This window comes from Pseudophryne corroboree, chromosome 12, assembly GCF_028390025.1.
Source record: "Pseudophryne corroboree isolate aPseCor3 chromosome 12, aPseCor3.hap2, whole genome shotgun sequence".
NCBI lineage: Eukaryota > Metazoa > Chordata > Amphibia > Anura > Myobatrachidae > Pseudophryne > Pseudophryne corroboree.
The window spans coordinates 150,659,696-150,682,428 of NC_086455.1; the positions used below are offsets into that span (position 1 = coordinate 150,659,696).

The 22,733-nt window shown below is 45.5% G+C and overlaps 1 protein-coding gene across 1 annotated transcript in view; it reads right to left on the reverse strand.

Moving 5' to 3' along the window:
* ZFYVE26 (zinc finger FYVE-type containing 26) overlaps positions 1 to 22,733 on the reverse strand; it is a 138,050-nt gene that overhangs the window by 93,579 nt on the left and 21,738 nt on the right. The window contains exons 9-12 of the mRNA XM_063948177.1: positions 12,529 to 12,744; positions 11,789 to 12,445; positions 7,106 to 7,186; positions 5,008 to 5,058 (exon numbers count right to left, since the gene is read on the reverse strand). Of these exons, the coding sequence (XP_063804247.1) occupies positions 5,008 to 5,058; positions 7,106 to 7,186; positions 11,789 to 12,445; positions 12,529 to 12,744 (1,005 nt within the window). The remainder of the gene's footprint in view (positions 1 to 5,007; positions 5,059 to 7,105; positions 7,187 to 11,788; positions 12,446 to 12,528; positions 12,745 to 22,733) is intronic.

The following is a 22,733-nucleotide window of genomic DNA, read 5'->3' on the forward strand; positions in this document are numbered from 1 at the left end:
AGAGACGGATACTACATTGTTACCAACTGGTAGAGGCGGATACTACATTGTTACCAACTGGTAGAGGCGGATACTACATTGTTACCAACTGGTAGAGACAGATACTACATTGTTACCAACTGGTAGAGGCGGTTACTACAGTGTTACCAACCAGGTAGAGGTGGATACTACACTGTTACCAACCTGGTAGAGGCGGTTACTACATTGTTACCAACCTGGTAGAGACGGATACTACATTGTTACCAACTGGTAGAGACGGATACTACATTGTTACCAACTGGTAGAGGCGGTTACTACATTGTTACCAACTGGTAGAGGCGGTTACTACATTGTTACCAACCTGGTAGAGACGGATACTACATTGTTACCAACTGGTAGAGACGGATACTACATTGTTGCCAACTGGTAGAGGCGGTTACTACATTGTTACCAACCTGGTAGAGACGGATACTACATTGTTACCAACTGGTAGAGGCGGTTACTACATTGTTACCAACCTGGTAGAGACGGTTACTACATTGTTACCAACCAGGTAGAGGTGGATACTACATTGTTACCAACCAGGTAGAGGCGGATACTACATCGTTACCAACCTAGTAGAGGCGGTTACTACATTGTTACCAACCTGGTAGAGACGGATACTACATTGTTACCAACTGGTAGAGGTGGTTACTACATTGTCTACCAACCAGGTAGAGGGGGGATACTACATTACCACCAACCAGGTAGAGGCGGATACTACATTGTTACTAACCAGGTAGAGGCGGATACTACATTGTTACCAACCAGGTAGAGGCGGATACTACATTGTTACCAACCAGGTAGAGGCGGATACTACATTGTTACCAACCAGGTAGACGCGGATACTACATTGTTACCAACCAGGTAGACGCGGATACTACATTGTTACCAACCAGGTAGAGGCGGATACTACATTGTTACCAACCTGGTAGAGACGGTTACTACATTGTTACCAACTGGTAGAGGCGGATACTACATTGTTACCAACTGGTAGAGGCGGATACTACATTGTTACCAACTGGTAGAGGCGGTTACTACATTGTTACCAACCTGGTAGAGATGGATACTACATTGTTACCAACTGGTAGAGGTGGATACTACATTGTTACCAACTGGTAGAGGCGGATACTACATTGTTACCAACTGGTAGAGGCGGATACTACATTGTTACCAACTGGTAGAGGCGGTTACTACAGTGTTACCAACCAGGTAGAGGTGGATACTACACTGTTACCAACCTGGTAGAGGCGGTTACTACATTGTTACCAACCTGGTAGAGACGGATACTACATTGTTACCAACTGGTAGAGGCGGTTACTACATTGTTACCAACTGGTAGAGGCGGTTACTACATTGTTACCAACCTGGTAGAGACGGATACTACATTGTTACCAACTGGTAGAGACGGATACTACATTGTTACCAACTGGTAGAGGCGGTTACTACATTGTTACCAACCTGGTAGAGACGGATACTACATTGTTACCAACTGGTAGAGGCGGTTACTACATTGTTACCAACCTGGTAGAGACGGATACTACATTGTTACCAACTGGTAGAGGCGGTTACTACATTGTTACCAACCTGGTAGAGACGGATACTACATTGTTACCAACCTGGTAGAGGCGGATACTACATTGTTACCAACCAGGTAGAGGCGGATACTACATTGTTACCAACTGGTAGAGACGGATACTACATTGTTACCAACTGGTAGAGGTGGTTACTACATTGTCTACCAACCAGGTAGAGGGGGGATACTACATTACCACCAACCAGGTAGAGGCGGATACTACATTGTTACTAACCAGGTAGAGGCGGATACTACATTGTTACCAACCAGGTAGAGGCGGATACTACATTGTTACCAACCTGGTAGAGGTGGTTACTACATTGTCTACCAACCAGGTAGAGGGGGGATACTACATTACCACCAACCAGGTAGAGGCGGATACTACATTGTTACTAACCAGGTAGAGGCGGATACTACATTGTTACCAACCAGGTAGAGGCGGATACTACATTGTTACCAACCAGGTAGAGGCGGATACTACATTGTTACCAACCTGGTAGAGGTGGTTACTACATTGTCTACCAACCAGGTAGAGGGGGGATACTACATTACCACCAACCAGGTAGAGGCGGATACTACATTGTTACTAACCAGGTAGAGGCGGATACTACATTGTTACCAACCAGGTAGAGGCGGATACTACATTGTTACCAACCAGGTAGAGGCGGATACTACATTGTTACCAACCTGGTAGAGACGGATACTACATTGTTACCAACTGGTAGAGGTGGTTACTACATTGTCTACCAACCAGGTAGAGGGGGGATACTACATTACCACCAACCAGGTAGAGGCGGATACTACATTGTTACTAACCAGGTAGAGGCGGATACTACATTGTTACCAACCAGGTAGAGGCGGATACTACATTGTTACCAACCTGGTAGAGGTGGTTACTACATTGTCTACCAACCAGGTAGAGGGGGGATACTACATTACCACCAACCAGGTAGAGGCGGATACTACATTGTTACTAACCAGGTAGAGGCGGATACTACATTGTTACCAACCAGGTAGAGGCGGATACTACATTGTTACCAACCAGGTAGAGGCGGATACTACATTGTTACCAACCTGGTAGAGGGGGGATACTACATTACCACCAACCAGGTAGAGGCGGATACTACATTGTTACCAACCAGGTAGAGGCGGATACTACATTGTTACCAACCTGGTAGAGGTGGTTACTACATTGTCTACCAACCAGGTAGAGGGGGGATACTACATTACCACCAACCAGGTAGAGGCGGATACTACATTGTTACTAACCAGGTAGAGGCGGATACTACATTGTTACCAACCAGGTAGAGGCGGATACTACATTGTTACCAACCAGGTAGAGGCGGATACTACATTGTTACCAACCTGGTAGAGGCGGTTACTACATTGTTATCTGCAGTAGTATACAAATATATCACTTCTCTCTGTACTGAAGCATCAATGACTGTTGTGGTTATGGTGAAGTATCATCACTCTTCTCATCCTGCTTCTCTACTACGTCTCCTCTTGATCCTTTACCCTCACAAATAAGTAAAGCTCTGTCTCCTGTACTCATCGCTTCCTTAACTAACATCTGTAATCTCTCTCTCTCTCTACTGGTATTTTTCCTTCACTGTTTAAGCATGCAGATTACTCCCATTTTGAAAAAACAAAATTCTGACCCTAATGCTCTCTCAAACTACCGCCCTATCTCTCAGCTCCCTTGTCTCTCTAAGCTACTTTAGAGACTTGCCTACACTCAACTCACACACTTTAACTCACACAACTTATTGGATCCACTTCAGTCAGGCTTCCGTTCCCAACACTCCACAGAGACAGCACTGACTAAAGTGGCTAATGATTTGGTCACTACGAAGTCTAAAGGCCATTACTCACTACTTATTCTTCTAGATCTATCTGCTGCATTTGACACTGTTGACAACTCTCTTCTCATACAGACACTACAATCCCTAGGTCTTAAAGACACAGCCCTTTCTCGGTTCCTATCCTACCTATCTAATCGCTCCTTCAGTGTTCGCTTCTCTGAATCTACCGCCTCTTCACTACCTCTTTCAGTTGGGGTACCGCAGGATTCAGTCTTAGGTCCTCTGCTTTTCTCAATCTATACCTCATCTCTTGGTAAACTAATTAGCTCTTTTGGATTTCAGTATCATCTCTATGCAGATTATACTCAAATCTACCTATCCTCCACCGATTTGTCCCTATCTGTACAGGACCGTGTCACTGAATTCCTTTCTGCCATTTCATCTTGGATGACATCTCGCCACCTCAAACTAAATATTTCAAAAACAGAGTTAATTATATTTCCACCAGCCAGTAGTAGGTACCAACCTGATATCTCAATCACTGTTGAAAACTCGACAACCCTACCCCACAAGCTCGCTGCCTAGGTGTCATCCTTGACTCTGATCTGCCCTTTGTTCCCCACATTCAATCTGTCTCTAAATCATGTTACATGCATCTAAAATACGACCATACCTTACACAGGACACTGCTAAAACTCTAATCTATGCTCTCATTACCTCCCGCATTGATTATTGCAATAGTCTCCTAACTGGTCTTCCCAAAACGAGACTCTCACCATTACAATCCATTCTGAATGCAAGGCTAATATTACTCGCTAGACGTTCATGGTCTGCAGATCCGCTCTGTCAGTCCCTCCATTGGTTACCTGTATTCTACCGTATTCAATATAAAATACTTTTACTCACACACAAGGCTATTAACCAAACTACACCAACGTACATCACTTCGCTCATCTCAAAATATCTCCCAGCCCGACCTCTTCATTCTTCACAAGATCTGCGTCTCTCATCCACACTCATTACTCGCTCCCCCTCACGATTGCAGTACTTTTTTCAGGCTGCACACACTCTGTGGAATGCCCTACCACGCAATTAGACTCTCCTATAGTCTCTAAACCTTCAAGCGTTCACTGAAAAACTCCCCCCTTAAGGAAAGCGTATCAAATTCCAGAACCGCCCACATAACTTTCATAACCCTTCCTATCAAACTGCATCCACTCTGCACAGTCCACACATATCCTCACGTCTTCTCATTCTTCACTTTTCCTTCCTGTCGACCCTGGTTCATCATTGCTGTATGACCATATCATACAGCCCACCTAGAACCTTTGCAATCTGGTGGACAACTCTGCAACATAGCATCTATCCTTGTGTATCCATGCCTATTTCCCTATAGAGTGTAAGCTTGCAAGCAGGGCCTTCCCACCTCTGTGACTGTTTGTTATTTCCCAGTTTTGTTATATCATTGTTATTTCCAATTGTAAAGCGCAACGGAATTTGCTGCGATATATAGGAAACGTAATAAATAAATAAAATAATGGTCATAATGTAAAATGTCAAATAATTACTGAGGATAATATATGTAGTTATTTTTAATGTGTTCATTACCTGATGTACTCAGCTCACTGCTAGTGCTTTCCTTTAGTTTCTTTGATCCTGCTGTAATGAGGTAAAAGAAATGGTAAAAGGAGAATTCTGTAACACAGTCGGACAGTAAGCGGTATATTTACTAAAGGTCGATGTTGGTCAATTTCAGATCGTTTTTAAAATTTACAAAGCAGATTTTTTTTTATATATTAATTATTAAATGTTAATAAATGTGTGTTTTAACCCTGGAAGCCCATCATCGATTAAGATCGATCAGAAATTGACCAACATCGACCATTAGTAAATATACCCCTAAGCCTCAATCCTTACCCACATCAGTCTACTACGCCAACATTTACAACATTTTTATTTTAGTTATAAAACATATATTACGCACAAGACACCAAAAGGAAGGGAGATGGGCGAGTATCCGATACTAATTATTCAGGCCCAGGCCTGTTGGGGGAAGGAAGGGCAGCTGCTGAGAGGGTCAAGTGTCACCCTTTGTATATTTTCTATTGCTTTGTTTTTCCAGGAGTGGGTACAGCCACACCTGCCAGATTTAGCCACACCCCCTTCAGTACCCAGGCCCCCGTGACTGTCGCAATGGCCCTGATTAAGCAGACAAAGCAAATTTATGCACACTGTAAAACCATAAAACAGAAACAAGGCTAAAACCTCCAAAGAGATCACAGAGATTCAACAGTCCAAACAAACTACTGTAGAGGAGAACAGTTACTAAAGGTGTCATATATACTGAAGAAGCAGCAGCTTAATGGTATAAAATTATGGTACAAGGGGTGTGCAATAAGTTTTTAGGTAGAGTACACACTCTGGTTGTGAACTGTAATCTCCAACTAACGTTCTTGTGAAATGTCAAGGTACAGAACCATATATAAACAGCGCTGAACACAGAAGTAGTCAACATGTTCAATTTCTTCACAAACTCGTTATGAAGCTCAACAGAGGCCACTGGAGATCCATGGCGTTCTACAACTACAAGAAAGTGGTCTGCGATAGCAGGAGGGATTTGCCCCACTGTGAGATGCTTTTGGGGAATAAGCTCCATCCCGAACCACTGTGTTTGAGTGGTTTGCAGAATTTTGTGGGAGACGGTTCCTGGAAGACGAGGAGCGCTGTGGGTGACCTGTGTCCGCCATCACCATGTACAACGTCGCTGCCATGCGGGTCATAGTTGAGGTGGACGCCAGGGTGACCATAGTCCAGTTAGAGAATGAGATAGGCATCTCATTAGGATCCATCTGCTCAATATTACATAAACAGCTTGGCCTGAGCAAAGTTTCTGCACGTTGGGTGCCCCAACAGCTGACTCGAGAGCAGGAGGCTTGGGTGAAATGGTGCAGCAACATGCCTGCTACGTTTGATTGTGGTCGATCAAACTCTGTCTGGGAGATAATCACAGGTGACGATTCCTGTATCTACAGTTTTGACCACAAGACCAATCAATAGTCGGCACAGTGGACCCCAATTGGAGGGGGTGCAACCACAGAAGTTCTGATGTGAATGAGCATGGACAAGTAGATGGTGGCTGTTTTTGTGGCCAAGACTGGTCATGTAGTTACTGTCACTGGGAACTGGTGCACCAACCAATGCCTGCTACAAGTGCTAGAAGCCATTTCCAGATGCCATCCAAGAATTCGCGCTCATGGTGCCCTTCTCCATCTCGACAAAGCAACTGCCCATAAGTCCAGAAAAGTGGTGGACTTTTTGCCCACATGATTGTATCCAGGAGTTTGGTCATCCGCCACACAGTCCAGACTTGGCTCCCTATGACTTCTTCGTGTTCCCACATACCAAGCGCAAGATGCATGGGATTCGCTTGCAGTCATCAGAAGCTGCAGTTAAGACCTCCATCAGCATGTATATGACACACCTGCTTCGGACTGGTCCAACCGCTTCACCAAGTGGTTTGAGTGCATGCAAGATTGCATACTGTCCTGGGGAATACTTTGAAAAAAATATAATGTTCATTTTGTTTGTAAACAGAATCATTTTTGTGCATCTGGAAAATATTGCACACCCCTTTTATAAAGACTAGACATTTGCATTACCTATAAAAAAAAAATCTGTAACATTCATAATATAGATCTCTACTTACCTCCTTTATTTCTTCTGCGTCTTTTGACACTGGGTGTTTTAAACATCCGTGAATGTAACCGTGCAGAAAGAAGTTCTTCCTCTAGAAAACAAGAAAAAGTGTTATAAATGGGCAATAGCAAGGGGTGGCATTAAAAAGAAAAATTATTTTTCTTTCTTCTGAATCTATTTTTTTTTTGTTTTGTTTTTTAACGCCACAGTGTATGCTTATAGTGTATGCTTATAGGTCGGTGTTAGACAGAGGCTGATTCAGAATTGGGCACAAATGTTGCTGTATCATCCATCTTTCCACACAGCAGCTATGCGAAAATATGCAAAAGCTGCAGGAGGAGTCTTTTTAAAAAGAAGTCAACTGCTGGCTTCTGAGATCTGCTGCCTGCACCTGATTATGCAGCATTGGATCTACAGCGTAAACATCGGTTGCCCCATTCGGACATCTAAGTAACCCTAGTCAGTTGTACACCAAGAAAGAGCTTTGTAGCGGTATTTGCATAAAAGTTGCAGACGTGCGACCACCAAAAGATGCAGGAACCGACGACTTAAATGCAAAAATATACGATATGGAAGAACTTACCGTTCACAGGTTCCACAGGATAACAATGGGATATGATGAAGCGACAGCGGATTGGCACAAATCGGTCAAAGCTTTTCGGCCTCCCATATATCCCCGCCTCCTGGCTCAGGCAAATCAGTTTTACTCCCAAAGCTCAAGGCAGGAGCATCTTAGATAGCCCTAATCAGGCGAGAAGCACACACATACACACCCTTCTGTACAAGAAGGAAGAGGTTAGCGAGTAAACGGATCCTCAAATCAGGTGCGTCAGGGTGGGATCCCTGTGGAACCTGTGGACATAGGAGAAATACCGTTATCAACGGTAAGTTCTTACAGTAACGTACATTTCTCCGGCAGGGTCCACAGGTTATCCACAGGATAACATTGGGATTTCCCAAAACAATTTAGTGGTGGGGACGCTCCTGATTGGACAGGCGAATCCTTCACCCAAATTCAGCGTCATGAGAGGCAAAGGTATTCATGGCATAATGTCTAATAAATGTGTTAATGGAAGACCATGTGGCTGCCTTACAAATCTGTTCTGCTGAAGCACCATGTTGTGCTGCCCATGATGGACCTACCTTACGAGTAGAGTGAGCAGAGACATTAGCCAGAAAAGGGAGATCAGCCTGAGAATATGCTTCTGAAATCATCATCCGAAGCCACCTTGCCAGTGTCTGCTTATCAGTAGGCCATCCTCTCTTGTGAAATCCGTAGAGAATGAAGAGAGAATCTGTCTTTCTGATGGCACTGGTATGATCCACGTAGACCCTTAAGGCACGGACCACGTCCAGTGATGCACCTCCAGCAGAAAGGCCCAGTACCTGGAAAGCCGGGACTACAATTTCTTCGTTAAGGTGGAATTTAGACACCACCTTGGGAAGATACCCAGATCTAGTTCGGAGAACTGCTTTATGTGGATAAGAAATCAGAAATGGGGAACGACATGATAATGCCCCTAAATCTGACACTCTTCTAGCTGACGCCATGGCCAGAAGAAAGAGAACTTTAGCTGTCAACCATTTAAGATCCACTTTATTAAGTGGCTCAAATGGGGCAACTTGAAGGACCTTTAGGACTAAACTTAAGTCCCAAGGCACTGTAAGAGGTACAAAGGGAGGTTGAATGCGCAGCATTCCCTGGAAAAAAGTATGCACATCCTGTAAGTTGGCAATTTTCTTGTGGAACCAGTCAATGCTGACACTTGCACTCTCAAGGAAAATGCCTTCAAACCTTTATCCATTCCTGCATGAAGGAACACCGAAAAAAGATTTAGGTGTTCACATAGATAAACTTGGCAGCATCACCCAATGTAGGATAGCAGCAAAAAAGGCAAACAAGGTACTAGCATGCATAAAGAGGGGTACTGATGCAAGTGACGCACTATTTTCCTATCCGTGACATCATTTAATAATGCTAAAGACAGAGGTAATGTAGATTTTCGCACTTATCAAATGACACACGTATCTACTTTGGGTGCGACCTCCCTTTTTAAACAGTCCCCAGCCGGAAGAGGATAATGGGAATTCCATTTCTTTGGAATTCTAACCTCCTTAATGGGTACAACCCCTCTTGCATAATTTCCGTCAGCTGTTCTGACCCAGGAAACTCAGTCGTACCTGTTTTGGGATGTTTAAACACAGGTGCCTTAGATTTTAACAAAGGCTCTGCTACTTCCGCTAAGCTTTCATAACACTAATTAGCTCAGGTATGTCCACTGAGCTGAGGATTTCATCCTCGTCTCTGTATGCAGACCTGGAGTGTGATGAGTCCTCATCTGAAACATGTGTAGACTGTGAAGATGTTGTTTCAGGTCTATGTGATTTACTTACCACCGTCCTATCAGCCTGTTTTTGTTGAGAGGCTGCAGGTTCCTGTACTGGATGTTATAAACCACAGTGGGAATGTTGCATGTAAGGGTTAATAGAGTAACCTATCCCTGGTATAGGAGCTGGCATTATCCGTTCAGCTATACTGGATAACGTCTGTGTAAAAGTAGCCCATGGGGGTTCAACTTAAACTTGTGCCTGCCTCGGATTATTCAAGAGGCTTTGGTGAAAGCTAAAACACTTTGCACATAATCCATTTTGAACCAGATCCTGAGAAGTTAACCCAGCTTTACAAGACAAACATGAAATTAGTGTTTGTGCTTCTGTGGGGTGTATCCTCCTCACCCTTGCCTCTCTCAGACATGATAAATAAATCACACACCTGTACAGTGTTAACTACACAATTTGTGACTGCAATCACTTTAAAACTTGTTGAAGTGACATACAATCCAATAATTCCCTGCTTTGCACCAGCATTGAGGATCGGAATACACAGAAGCTGACAGAATTATAGTAAAGTCAGCAATCACACTAGCAATCAGTCACAGGTTATACATTAGTATAATAAGCAATATGAGCATATAATCAACTACAGATACATTTCAAGTATGTAGGAGAAACATATTACTACATTACCTTATATAGGACTTTAAACATATTCAGTCGCACAGCGAAAGAAACAGCAGCAATAGTTTACAGACTCATATGCATCAGGCACTTATCCAACTATTCGTACTAAATGGTACAGACTTAGTGCTGTATCACCCGGCTCAGGAGAGTGGCATACAGGGAGACTTCACCCCGCTTCCACGATCGATCAATACGTTAGTGAACGCTGAGAGAATCCAGACGCTATTAGTGTACACAACCAACCCGTGAACCTACAGTGAACACAGACGCCCAAGTGAACACCAATGCACCAGTCATACAGCCGCCTATGCTGCGACTGGGTCCTTTTAGATACACAGCCTCTCAGACGGAAGCAGGAAATCAGTTCATGGCGGGAAACTCGGAGGAAACTGCTCATGAACCTGGGGGGAGGGGCTACCAAGGGAGCGTCTTACTCCCCACTACTGACATCAACCCTAGGGATTGCGACCTCATACTACCCCTGGAGCCTATGATCCCCGAGGCCTATCGCTGGTGCACCCGAGGTGGAAGCCGCGTCAGCGACTGTACAGTAGTCTCCATTCCGAAACAGTGCGGCTGTGTCTCGTGTTTCCCCTATTAAGCGGAACCGTTGCCTTACCTTCTCCCCGTGCTCCGGCCACACCCTGGTAACGTCTGCTGGACTTGCTAGTACATCCTACACAGACGCCAGCCAAAACAGCACTGTACACGTGGGTAAGCGTTGTCGCGACCCGTCGGGGAGTTGTTGGAGCGACTCTTTCTAAGGTACGTATAAGACGCTTTTCAGAAAGATCGCTCAAAAAAAAAAAAAAATAGTAAGACTATAAAACTAAAACAACAATAATCTTATGGCTGCTAAAAACCCAGCAGCCCACTGACCATGGTCCGGCTCCTGCAGCACCAAACAAAAAACTGAATTGCCTGAGACAGGAGGCGGGGATTTAAGGGACTGGCAAGGTGCATTCTGGAAGGCCGAAAGCTTTGATCATTGGTGCCAATCCGCTGTCGCTACCTCATATCCCAATGTTTATCCGGTGGATAACTTGTGGACCCTGCAGGAGAAATATTTAAATGTTAAAGAATATTCATTCTGGGGCCAGTGCGTTTCAAAGCAGGGCGCCATTTTAATACAAGGGAGGCAGGAGGCTCCAGGAAGCGGGTCCCTCTTCCTCTGCCGGTGCCATCTTCCCAGTTAAATTCGGGAAGATGGCGCATAGACAATAAAGAGCAAAGACACTGGCACAGTGTTTCTACAAGTGGGGGTCCCAGATGGAAAAACTATCCACGCTAACAACAAAAATGCAAAAAAAAAAAAAGTGTCATGTCAACCTTTTCCAGTGTCAACCTTTCAGAGGTCAACTTGTTGTCAATGTCAACCTAATGACAGTCAATCTAAACATTGTAGATCTTCTATACCACACCCCTGTATAAAAAGCCAAGAACAAGAGACAAAATATAGTCTCATTTTCAATAGTAGGCCTACTGTACAAGGCCCTATTGTATGCTTGTGTAGGTTTTAAAGACTCTAAAGGCTAAATGTAATAGCCTGCTAGTTGCGGAACTTTGTGCCAGTCTGCAAATTTTTTAAAAGCAACAATCATTTACAAGGTAAAACCAGGTCTAGCCCCAAGATGTCATTTTGCACTAGAAATAAATCCCAGGTGCCACTGACCTGCTATCCTGTTGCTCATCACCACCTTGTATCTCCACTGGGCTTCAGAAATATACTTCGACAACAGGATCAGTCTGTTGCTGAACTCTTCATTTGCCATGGAGAGGTTAAGATTGGTCAACAGCTTCTGCTCGTCACTGAGAGCATGTCCACTCGATTGAACAGAGTCCGTAATGAGTTCTACTTGCTCTTTTAACAATTTTAAGAAAGTGTCTAATACGACCTCATCAACCAAGAATCCAGACACTCCACTGGTGAAGTGTTTTAGGTCTAAATAGTCTGATCTCATTTCCCATAAAGTGCTGTGAGAGGTTTCTGAACCAGTTGGGGTTGATCCTTGAGAGACACCAGTCAAATCAGCAATGTTAAGATTGCTATTGTTAGGTTGAGGACTTTCAATGGGAGATAGTAATAGAGAGTCCACCTTGTCAATGCTGCTGTCTAAGCTCCTCTGTCTACCGACTTTCAAGTGCAAGTCTTCATCGCCATCTTCCATGGGATAGCCCTCTGGCAGTGGGGGTGCAGAGTTCAGCTCAGACAGTGATACAAACAATAAGGAGAAGATGTTCTCCAGAAGCTCCAACCTCAGCGGGGAAGGCAGAAGACACAGATAATACTGGCACTTGGTAATATACTGCACAAACAGATTTGAATAGTCTGTAGTAGAAAACAAACAGATTAATATGCAAGCACACCGCCAAAACACAAATAGCAATTTTCATTAAACCAATGAGTGATACCTTGAGAGAGACCATTCTCCTTCACCGAGGACTTGGTAGACTCTGCATCCTCCATGGAGCCGTTCATCTGGCTGGTATGGCAGTGCTTGCACCGAACGTGCTTGTGAGCATTGGCACACAGTGCATAGATGGCATATTTAATTGCACAGAAGGCCTGAAAGACAACAGTGTTGCGATGCTGTGCCTGGTCATGGATATCTTGATGACTTACCGAAACTGCAAGCAAGAACATCAGTAGTGCATTAATCTGTATGCCGTTATTGGTAGATGGCAAAGACCACACATTACATTATAGAAGGTGCCCCACCTACGTTTCATGGGTGTGGATCATCAAATAGACAGTATCTAGGTCGACAATGTTTAGGTCGACCACTATAGGACAACAGTCACTACGTCGACAGGGATGGAAGGTCGACAGGGTTTCTAGGTTGACATGTGCTAGGTCGACAGGTCAAAATGTCGACACGAGGTGGGGGGGTTTGTGTCTTTTTCTTCGTAGAGTGAGCGGGAACCCCAATTAGTGCACCGCTTCGCTCGCCATGCTTCGGGAAGGTGCCTCGCTTCGCTCGGCACAGATTACCGTTCCAATCGTAGTCCACGTGGATCGTTAAGTATGGAAAAGTTAAAAAAAAGAAAAGTGTGAAAAACTCATGTCGACCTTTTGACCTAGCACATGTTGACCTAGAAACCCTGTCGACCTTCCATTCCTGTCGACCTATAGTGGTCGACCTAAACATTGTCGACCTAGACAGTGTCGATCTTCAGACCGGATCCCATGTTTCATACAGGCTTACATACAGAAACAAAACATAACCTGAACAAGTAAAATGTACAAGTTAATCTGTATCAAATTTAAAGTTTTTTTTTTCTACTGAAACAGAAACAGATAGTGCAAGCGCAGACAGCCTATTTTTGTTATTATTTTTTTACGCTATTTGAGACTAATTTTCTACTATACAGTGGGGATTGAAAGTTTTGGCACCCCAGGCAAAAAATTTTTATGTGCAAAAAGAAGCCAAGGAAAGATGGAAAAATCTCCAAAAGGCATCAAATTACAGATTAGACATTCTTATAACATGTCAAAAAAAGATTGATTTTATTTCCATCATTTACACTTTCAAAAGAACAGAAAACAAAAAATGGCGTCTGCAAAAGTTTGGGCACCCTGCAGAGTTAATACCTTGTACTGCCCCCTTTGGCAAGTATCACAGCTTGTAAACGCTTTTTGTAGCCAGCCAAGAGTCTTTCAATTCTTGTTTGAGGTATCTTCGCCCATTCTTCCTTACAAAAAAGTCTTCCAGTTCTTTGAGATTCCTGGGCTGTCTGTGACGCACTGCTCTTTTAAGGTCTATCCATAGATTTTCAATTATGTTGAGGTCAGGAGATTGTGAAGGCCATGGCAAAACCTTCAGTTTACGCCTCTTGATGTAATCCACCATGGATTTTGAGGTGTGTTTAGGATCATTATCCATTTGTAGAAGCCAGCCTCGCTTTAACTTCAGCTTTTTCACAGATGGCATCAAGTTAGCGTCCAAAATTTGCTGGAATCTTATTGAATCCATTTTTCCTTCTACTCGTGAAATGTTCCCTGTGCCACTGGCTGCAATACAACCCCAAAGCATGATTGATCCACCCCCATGCTTAACAGTTGGACAGAGGTTCTTTTCATTAAATTCTGTGCCCTTCCTTCTCCAAACCTACCTTTGCTCATTGCGGCCAAAAAGTTCTATTTTAACCTCATCGGTCCACAGAACTTTATTCCAAAATGCATCAGGCTTGTCTATATGTTCATTTGCAAACTTCAAACGATGATTTTTGTGGTGAGGACGTAGAAGAGGTTTTCTTCTGATGACTCTTCCATGAAGACCATATTTGTACAAGTATCTCTTTATAGTGAAATAGTGTACCACAACTCCAGGGTCTGCCAGATCTTCCTGGAGGGATCGTGCAGTCAAACGTGGATTTTGACTTGCTTTTCTCACAATCCTGCGAGCTGTTCTGTCTGTTATTTTTCTTGGTCTTCCAGATCTTGCTTTAACTTCCACTGTTCCTGATGACTGCCATTTCTTAATTACATTCCGAACAGAGGATATGGGCATCTGATAACGCTTTGCTATCTTCTTATAGCCTTCTCCTGCTTTGTGAGCGTCAACTATTCTCAGTTTCAGTGTTCTACACAACTGCTTAGAGGAACCCATGGTGCTGATTGTTGGAGCAAGGTCAGATGAGTCTGGGCTTTTAAAACCTTTGAGATTGACATCACCTGGTCTTTCCAGACGATGATTGAAAACAATCCATGACACTGCCAGGGTGCCCAAACTTATGCAGACGCCATTTTTTGTTTTCTGTTCTTTTGAAAGTGTAAATGATGGAAATAAAATCAATCTTTTTTTGACATGTTATAAGAATGTCTAATCTGTAATTTGATGCCTTTTGGAAATTTTTCCATCATTCCTTGGCTTCTTTTTGCACATTAAAATGATTTTTTGCCTGGGGTGCCCAAACTTTCAATCCCCACTGTATATTGCTAAAGAAGGATTACAAAGTTGTTCAGTCAACTGGCAATTGAATTAAGAGAAATTAAGATCAGGCACCCTGACAGGAATACTAATGTTGCTACTTACACATCACGTTACACTGGAAATGACTGGCAGGTTTAACCCAGCCGCTTCCCCCCACCCTTCAATCTATTGTGACTGCAACGTTTAGCACACATCATACTGTGATGCAAGGAGTGCAAATATCATTTATTTTGTATGTATGTTATTATGGGTGTGGATCATCAAATCAACAGTGTTTAGGTCGACCACTATAGGTCGACAGGGTTTCTAGGTCGACATGTGCTAGGTCGACAGGTCAAAAGGTCGACGTGAGATGTTTGTTTTTGATGTCGTTTTCTGCGTACAGTGACCGGGAAGCCGAATTAGTGCACCGTGTCCGCTCGCCAGGCTTCGGGCAAGGTGCCTCGCACCGCTACCGCTTCGCTCGGCACAGGTTACAGTTCTATTCGTAGTCCACATGGATCGTTAAGTATGAAAAAGTTCAAAAACAAGAAAAAATTGAAAAACTCATGTTGACCTTTTGACCTGTCAACCTAGCACATGTCGACCTAGAAACCCTGTCGACCTAGTGGCTGTCGACCTAAACATTGTCAACCTAGACAGTGTCGATCTTCAGACCGGATCCGGTTATTATACTGCCTGTAGTAACACAAATACTTAGCAGCTTTATTTGTACCCTGCAATTCTGCTTGGAACTAGAATTCACCCGCTCCATTTCTAGATCTTTAAGCACATTTTACATTCACCCTTGAATGATTTTGCAGAGCTGCATCTTCCATAGAGATTTACCCCTAAAAACAATAAATTGCTTTGTGGATACTAGCACTAGATAGGTCATTCTGGATATTCGAAGGCATGTTTCAGAAGAACGGTCATATGTAGGTCGTCTTTAGAAACAGAGATTTTGAAGGAGATTGAAGTCGACTGCTCTACAGTTGATAGTCTAATTCAGATGCAGTCATTATATAAAGATCTAACTCTCTGAGGAAATTTATTGATTTATGTTTTACAATAAAAGCATGTTAAAATAAGAATTTACTTACCGATAATTCTATTTCTCGTAGTCCGTAGTGGATGCTGGGAACTCCGTAAGGACCATGGGGAATAGCGGCTCCGCAGGAGACTGGGCACAAAAGTAAAGCTTTAGGACTACCTGGTGTGCATTGGCTCCTCCCCCTATGACCCTCCTCCAAGCCTCAGTTAGGATACTGTGCCCGGACGAGCGTACACAATAAGGAAGGATTTTGAATCCCGGGTAAGACTCATACCAGCCACACCAATCACACAGTACAACCTGTGATCTGAACCCAGTTAACAGCATGATAACAGAGGAGCCTCTGAAAAGATGGCTCACAACAATAATAACCCGATTTATGTAACAATAACTATGTACAAGTATTGCAGACAATCCGCACTTGGGATGGGCGCCCAGCATCCACTACGGACTACGAGAAATAGAATTATCGGTAAGTAAATTCTTATTTTCTCTGACGTCCTAGTGGATGCTGGGAACTCCGTAAGGACCATGGGGATTATACCAAAGCTCCCAAACGGGCGGGAGAGTGCGGATGACTCTGCAGCACCGAATGAGAGAACTCCAGGTCCTCCTCAGCCAGGGTATCAAATTTGTAGAATTTAGCAAACGTGTTTGCCCCTGACCAAGTAGCTGCTCGGCAAAGTTGTAAAGCCGAGACCCCTCGGGCAGCCGCCCAAGATGAGCCCACCCTCCTTGTGGAATGGGCTTTTACAGATTTTGGCTGTGGCAGGCCTGCCACAGAATGTGCAAGCTGAATTGTACTACAAATCCAACGAGCAATAGTCTGCTTAGAAGCAGGAGCACCCAGCTTGTTGGGTGCATACAGGATAAACAGCGAGTCAGATTTTCTGACTCCAGCCGTCCTGGAAACATATTTTCAGGGCCCTGACTACGTCCAGCAACTTGGAGTCCTCCAAGTCCCTAGTAGCCGCAGGTACCACAATAGGCTGGTTCAAGTGAAACGCTGAAACCACCTTAGGGAGAAATTGAGGACGAGTCCTCAATTCTGCCCTGTCCGTATGAAAAATTAGGTAAGGGCTTTTATAGGATAAAGCCGCCAATTCTGAGACATGCCTGGCTGAAGCCAGGGCCAACAGCATTACCACTTTCCATGTGAGATATTTTAAGTCCACAGTGGTGAGTGGTTCAAACCAATGTGATTTTAGGAACCCCAAAACTACATTGAGATCCCAAGGTGCCACTGGAGGCACAAAAGGAGGCTGTATATGCAGTACCCCCTTGACAAACGTCTGAACTTCAGGAACTGAAGCCAGTTCTTTCTGGAAGAAAATCGACAGGGCCGAAATTTGAACCTTAATGGACCCTAATTTTAGGCCCATAGACAGTCCTGTTTGCAGGAAATGCAGGAAACGACCCAGTTGAAATTCCTCTGTAGGGGCCTTCCTGGCCTCGCACCACGCAACATATTTACGCCAAATACGGTGATAATGCTGTACGGTTACATCCTTCCTGGCTTTGATCAGGGTAGGGATGACTTCATCCGGAATGCCTTTTTCCTTCAGGATCCGGCGTTCAACCGCCATGCCGTCAAACGCAGCCGCGGTAAGTCTTGGAACAGACAGGGTCCCTGCTGGAGCAGGTCCCTTCTTAGAGGTAGAGGCCACGGGTCCTCTGTGAGCATCTCTTGAAGTTCCGGGTACCAAGTCCTTCTTGGCCAATCCGGAGCCACGAGTATAGTCCTTACTCCTCTCCTTCTTATGATTCTCAGTACCTTGGGTATGAGAGGCAGAGGAGGGAACACATACACTGACTGGTACACCCACGGTGTTACCAGAGCGTCCACAGCTATTGCCTGAGGGTCCCTTGACCTGGCGCAATACCTGTCTAGTTTTTTGTTGAGGCGGGACGCCATCATGTCCACCTTTGGTTTTTCCCAACGGTTCACAATCATGTGGAAGACTTCTGGGTGAAGTCCCCACTCTCCCGGGTGGAGGTCGTGTCTGCTGAGGAAGTCTGCTTCCCAGTTGTCCACTCCCGGAATGAACACTGCTGACAGTGCTATCACATGATTTTCCGCCCAGCGAAGAATCCTTGCAGCTTCTGCCATTGCCCTCCTGCTTCTTGTGCCGCCCTGTCTGTTTACGTGGGCGACTGCCGTGATGTTGTCTGACTGGATCAGCACCGGCTGACCTTGAAGCAGAGGTCTTGCTAGGCTTAGAGCATTGTAGATGGCCCTTAGCTCCAGGATATTTATGTGAAGTGATGTCTCCAGGCTTGACCACAAGCCCTGGAAATTTCTTCCCTGTGTGACTGCTCCCCAGCCTCTCAGGCTGGCATCCGTGGTCACCAGGACCCAGTCCTGAATGCCGAATCTGCGGCCCTCTAGAAGATGAGCACTCTGCAACCACCACAGGAGAGACACCCTTGTCCTTGGTGACAAGATTATCCGCTGATGCATCTGCAGATGCGACCCGGACCATTTGTCTAGCAGATCCCACTGGAAGGTTCTTGCGTGGAATCTGCCGAATGGGATTGCTTCGTAAGAAGCCACCATCTTTCCCAGGACCCTTGTGCATTGATGCACTGAGACTTGGCCTGGTTTTAGGAGATTTCTGACTAGTTCGGATAACTCCCTGGCTTTCTCCTCCGGGAGAAACACCTTTTTCTGGACTGTGTCCAGGATCATCCCTAGGAATAGAAGGCGTGTCGTCGGGATCAGCTGCAATTTTGGAATATTGAGAATCCAACCGTGCTGGCGCAGCACTATCTGAGATAGTGCTACCCCGACTTCCAACTGTTCCCTGGATCTTGCCCTTATCAGGAGATCGTCCAAGTAAGGGATAACTAAAACTCCCTTCCTTCGAAGGAGTATCATCATTTCGGCCATTACCTTGGTAAAGACCCGGGGTGCAGTGGACAATCCAAACGGCAGCGTCTGAAACTGATAGTGACAGTTCTGTACCACAAACCTGAGGTACCCTTGGTGAGAAGGGTAAATTGGGACATGTAGGTAAGCATCTTTGATGTCCAGAGACACCATATAGTCCCCTTCTTCCAGGTTTGCAATCACTGCTCTGAGTGACTCCATCTTGAATTTGAACCTTTGTGTGTAAGTGTTCAAGGATTTTAGATTTAAAATTGGTCTCACCGAGCCGTCCGGCTTCGGTACCACAAATAGTGTGGAATAGTACCCCTTTCCCTGTTGTAGGAGGGGTACCTTGATTATCACCTGCTGGGAATACAGCTTGTGAATGGCTTCCAATACTGCCTCCCTGTCTGAGGGAGACGTCGGTAAAGCAGACTTTAGAAAACGGCGAGGGGGAGACGTCTCGAATTCCAATTTGTACCCCTGAGATACCACCTGAAGGATCCAGGGGTCCACTTGCGAGTGGGCCCACTGCGCACTGAACTTCTTGAGACGGGCCCCCACCGTGCCTGAGTCCGCTTGTAAAGCCCCAGCGTCATGCTGAGGACTTTGCGGAGGCGGGAGAGGGCTTTTGTTCCTGGGAACTGGCTGTTTGCTGCAGCCTTTTTCCTCTCCCTCTGCCACGGGGCAGAAATGAGGCGCCTTTTGCCCGCTTGCCCTTATGGGGCCGAAAGGACTGCGCCTGATAATACGGCGTCTTCTTAGGTTGAGAAGCTACCTGGGGTAAAAATGTGGATTTTCCAGCAGTTGCCGTGGCTACCAGGTCTGAAAGACCTACCCCAAATAACTCCTCGCCCTTATAAGGCAATACTTCCATGTGCCTTTTAGAATCCGCATCACCTGACCACTGCCGCGTCCATAAACCTCTTCTTGCAGAAATGGACTTCAAATGCTCTATAGTCAGTAATATACTGTCCCTATCTAGGGTATCAATATTTTCAGTCAGGGAATCCGACCACGCCACGCCCGCACTGCACATCCAGGCTGAGGCGATTGCTGGTCGCAGTATAACACCCGTGTGAGTGTATATACATTTTAGGATATTCTCCAGCTTAGTGGTACTTGTATTATCAGATATATGCAATACATTTTTTATTGCTTCAATCATGTAACGTGTGGCCCTACTGGAAGTCACGTTTGTCTCCTCATCATCGACACTGGAGTCAGTATCCGTGTCTGTGTCTGCCATTTGAGGTAACGGGCGTTTTAAAGCCCCTGATGGCGTTTGAGACCCCTGGACAGGCACAAGCTGAGTAGCCGGCTGTCTCATGTCGTCAACTGTCTTTCGTAAAGAGCTGACACTGTCACGCAATTCCTTCCATAAGCTCATCCACTCAGGTGTCGACTCCCTAGGGGGTGACAACTCTATAATAGGCAATTGCTCCGCCTCCATCTCATTTTCCTCCTCAAACATGTCGACACAATCGTACCGACACACCGCACACACACAGGGAATGCTCTGATAGAGGACAGGACCCCACTAGCCCTTTGGGGAGACAGAGGGAGAGTATGCCAGCACACACCAGAGCGCTATATATATATATATATATATATATAGACAGGAATACCACTATAAAATGTGCTTTTCCCTTTATAGCTGCTGTTATTATTATAACTGCGCCAAATTAGTGCCCCCCTCTCTTTTTTACCCTTTTTTGTAGTGCAGGACTGCAGGGGAGAGTCAGGGAGACGTCCTTCCAGCGGAGCTGTGATGTAAAATGGCGCCCGTGTGCTGAGGAGATAGGCTCCGCCCCCTTCTCGGCGGCCTTTTCTCCCGCTTTTTGGTGAGTTCTGGCAGGGGTTAAAATACATCCATATAGCCCTGGGGGTTATATGTGGTGTAATTTTGCCAGCCAAGGTGTTTACATTGCTGCTCAGGGCGCCCCCCCCTAGCGCCCTGCACCCTCAGTGACCGAAGTGTGAAGTGTGCCTGAGTAACAATGGCGCACAGCTGCAGTGCTGTGCGCTACCTTGTTGAAGACTGATGTCTTCTGCCGCCGATTTTTCCGGACCTCTTCTTGCTTCTGGCTCTGTAAGGGGGCCGGCGGCGCGGCTCTGGGACCGAGCTCCGAGGCTGGGCCTGTGTTCGGTCCCTCTGGAGCTAATGGTGTCCAGTAGCCTAAGAAGCCCAAGCTGGCTGCAAGCAGGCAGGTTCGCTTCTTCTCCCCTTAGTCCCTCGATGCAGTGAGCCTGTTGCCAGCAGGTCTCACTGAAAATAAAAAACCTAAAACTAAACTTTCACTAAGAAGCTCAGGAGAGCCCCTAGTGTGCACCCTTCTCGGCTGGGCACAAAAATCTAACTGAGGCTTGGAGGAGGGTCATAGGGGGAGGAGGGTAATAGGGGGAGGAGGGTCATAGGGGGAGGAGCCAGTGCACACCAGGTAGTCCTAAAGCTTTACTTTTGTGCCCAGTCTCCCGCGGAGCCGCTATTCCCCATGGTCCTTACGGAGTTCCCAGCATCCACTAGGACGTCAGAGAAATGGGAAGTCAGGCATGTGACAGTGAACAGGTTGTTGGAAGGGGTTGGGGTTGGTTGACTAGAGATTAGGACGCCAGCGGTCAGCATACCGATGCCAGGGGCCGGGCCGCCAGGGGGGGGGGGGGGGGGGGGGGGGGGGCGAGCGCAATTAAGCCCCTTGCAGTCTGCAGGCTCGGTGGCTCACTGCGTTCGTCACCGGTTCTATTGCCGTTCTGTGGGTGTCGTGGACACTCACGAGTGGGAATAGCTCTGGGCGCCCTGGCTTCGGTATGCTGACCGCCGGGATCCCAACCACCGGTCAACTAACTACATCCTGTTGGAAGACTGCTAACAGCATAATGCAGACACCGTTGTAATGTCAGTTAAAGCATTTTAATGTTGTTGGCATTCTAACTTTAAACATGATGCATTATGATCATAGTAACCAAAACATATATGTACTACATTCCCTTTATACTAGGTGAAGAAACGGGCAACATGGTGACCTTTATTTCTAGAGGGCAGACTAGCCCATCGATTACTGGTGTAATTACGTCACGCTCATAGCTAATACAACTCTGTATACCTTGCAAGGAGTGACATTCAGATCTCTATTAGTCCAGATTAAACGGCTCTACTCAAGATTAGCTTCAGTTTAAAGACTGCTATTACAGATCTGCTGCCCTACGTACAATATAATCCTCTTCTTACAAATACAAAGCAATTACAAATGTGTGAAGTTAGTGTGGCTGTCACCAGCAGCAGGACCAAACAATGTGTACACAAGGAACAAGGGACCTAAGCTCTGTGTCCAGCAGTAAGAGCAGAGAAAAACCATCGGCCACACGGCTACTAAACGTTGTAGTCCACCTGGGGAGGTGATACATGCAGAGTATAGTATACAGTATAGTTTCAGGTGATGTGCTCGCCAGCAGCAATGTATGAGGCAATTGTAGAGCTCTATATAATGGATTCAGACCTTCATCCATGGCAATTTCCACCTACTGGGCAAGGCCATCTTATTGTATAGGCATACTGGGTAGTTGCCGTGGGCACCACAATTCTAGGTGCCTTCAAGTAGGGGCAAGAGGTGGTCACATAATCAGAGGGATGAGGCAGCATTCCTGACTGCCTTTCAGACAGTGAACGGCTGCTGATTGGTAAATAGCTCCAGCCATCCACCAATCAGAGTGCTTGCATGGAAGCACGTGGAAAGAGTGCGGGATCGCAGGAGGGGCATCTTCTGAATTTTATTGTCACTGG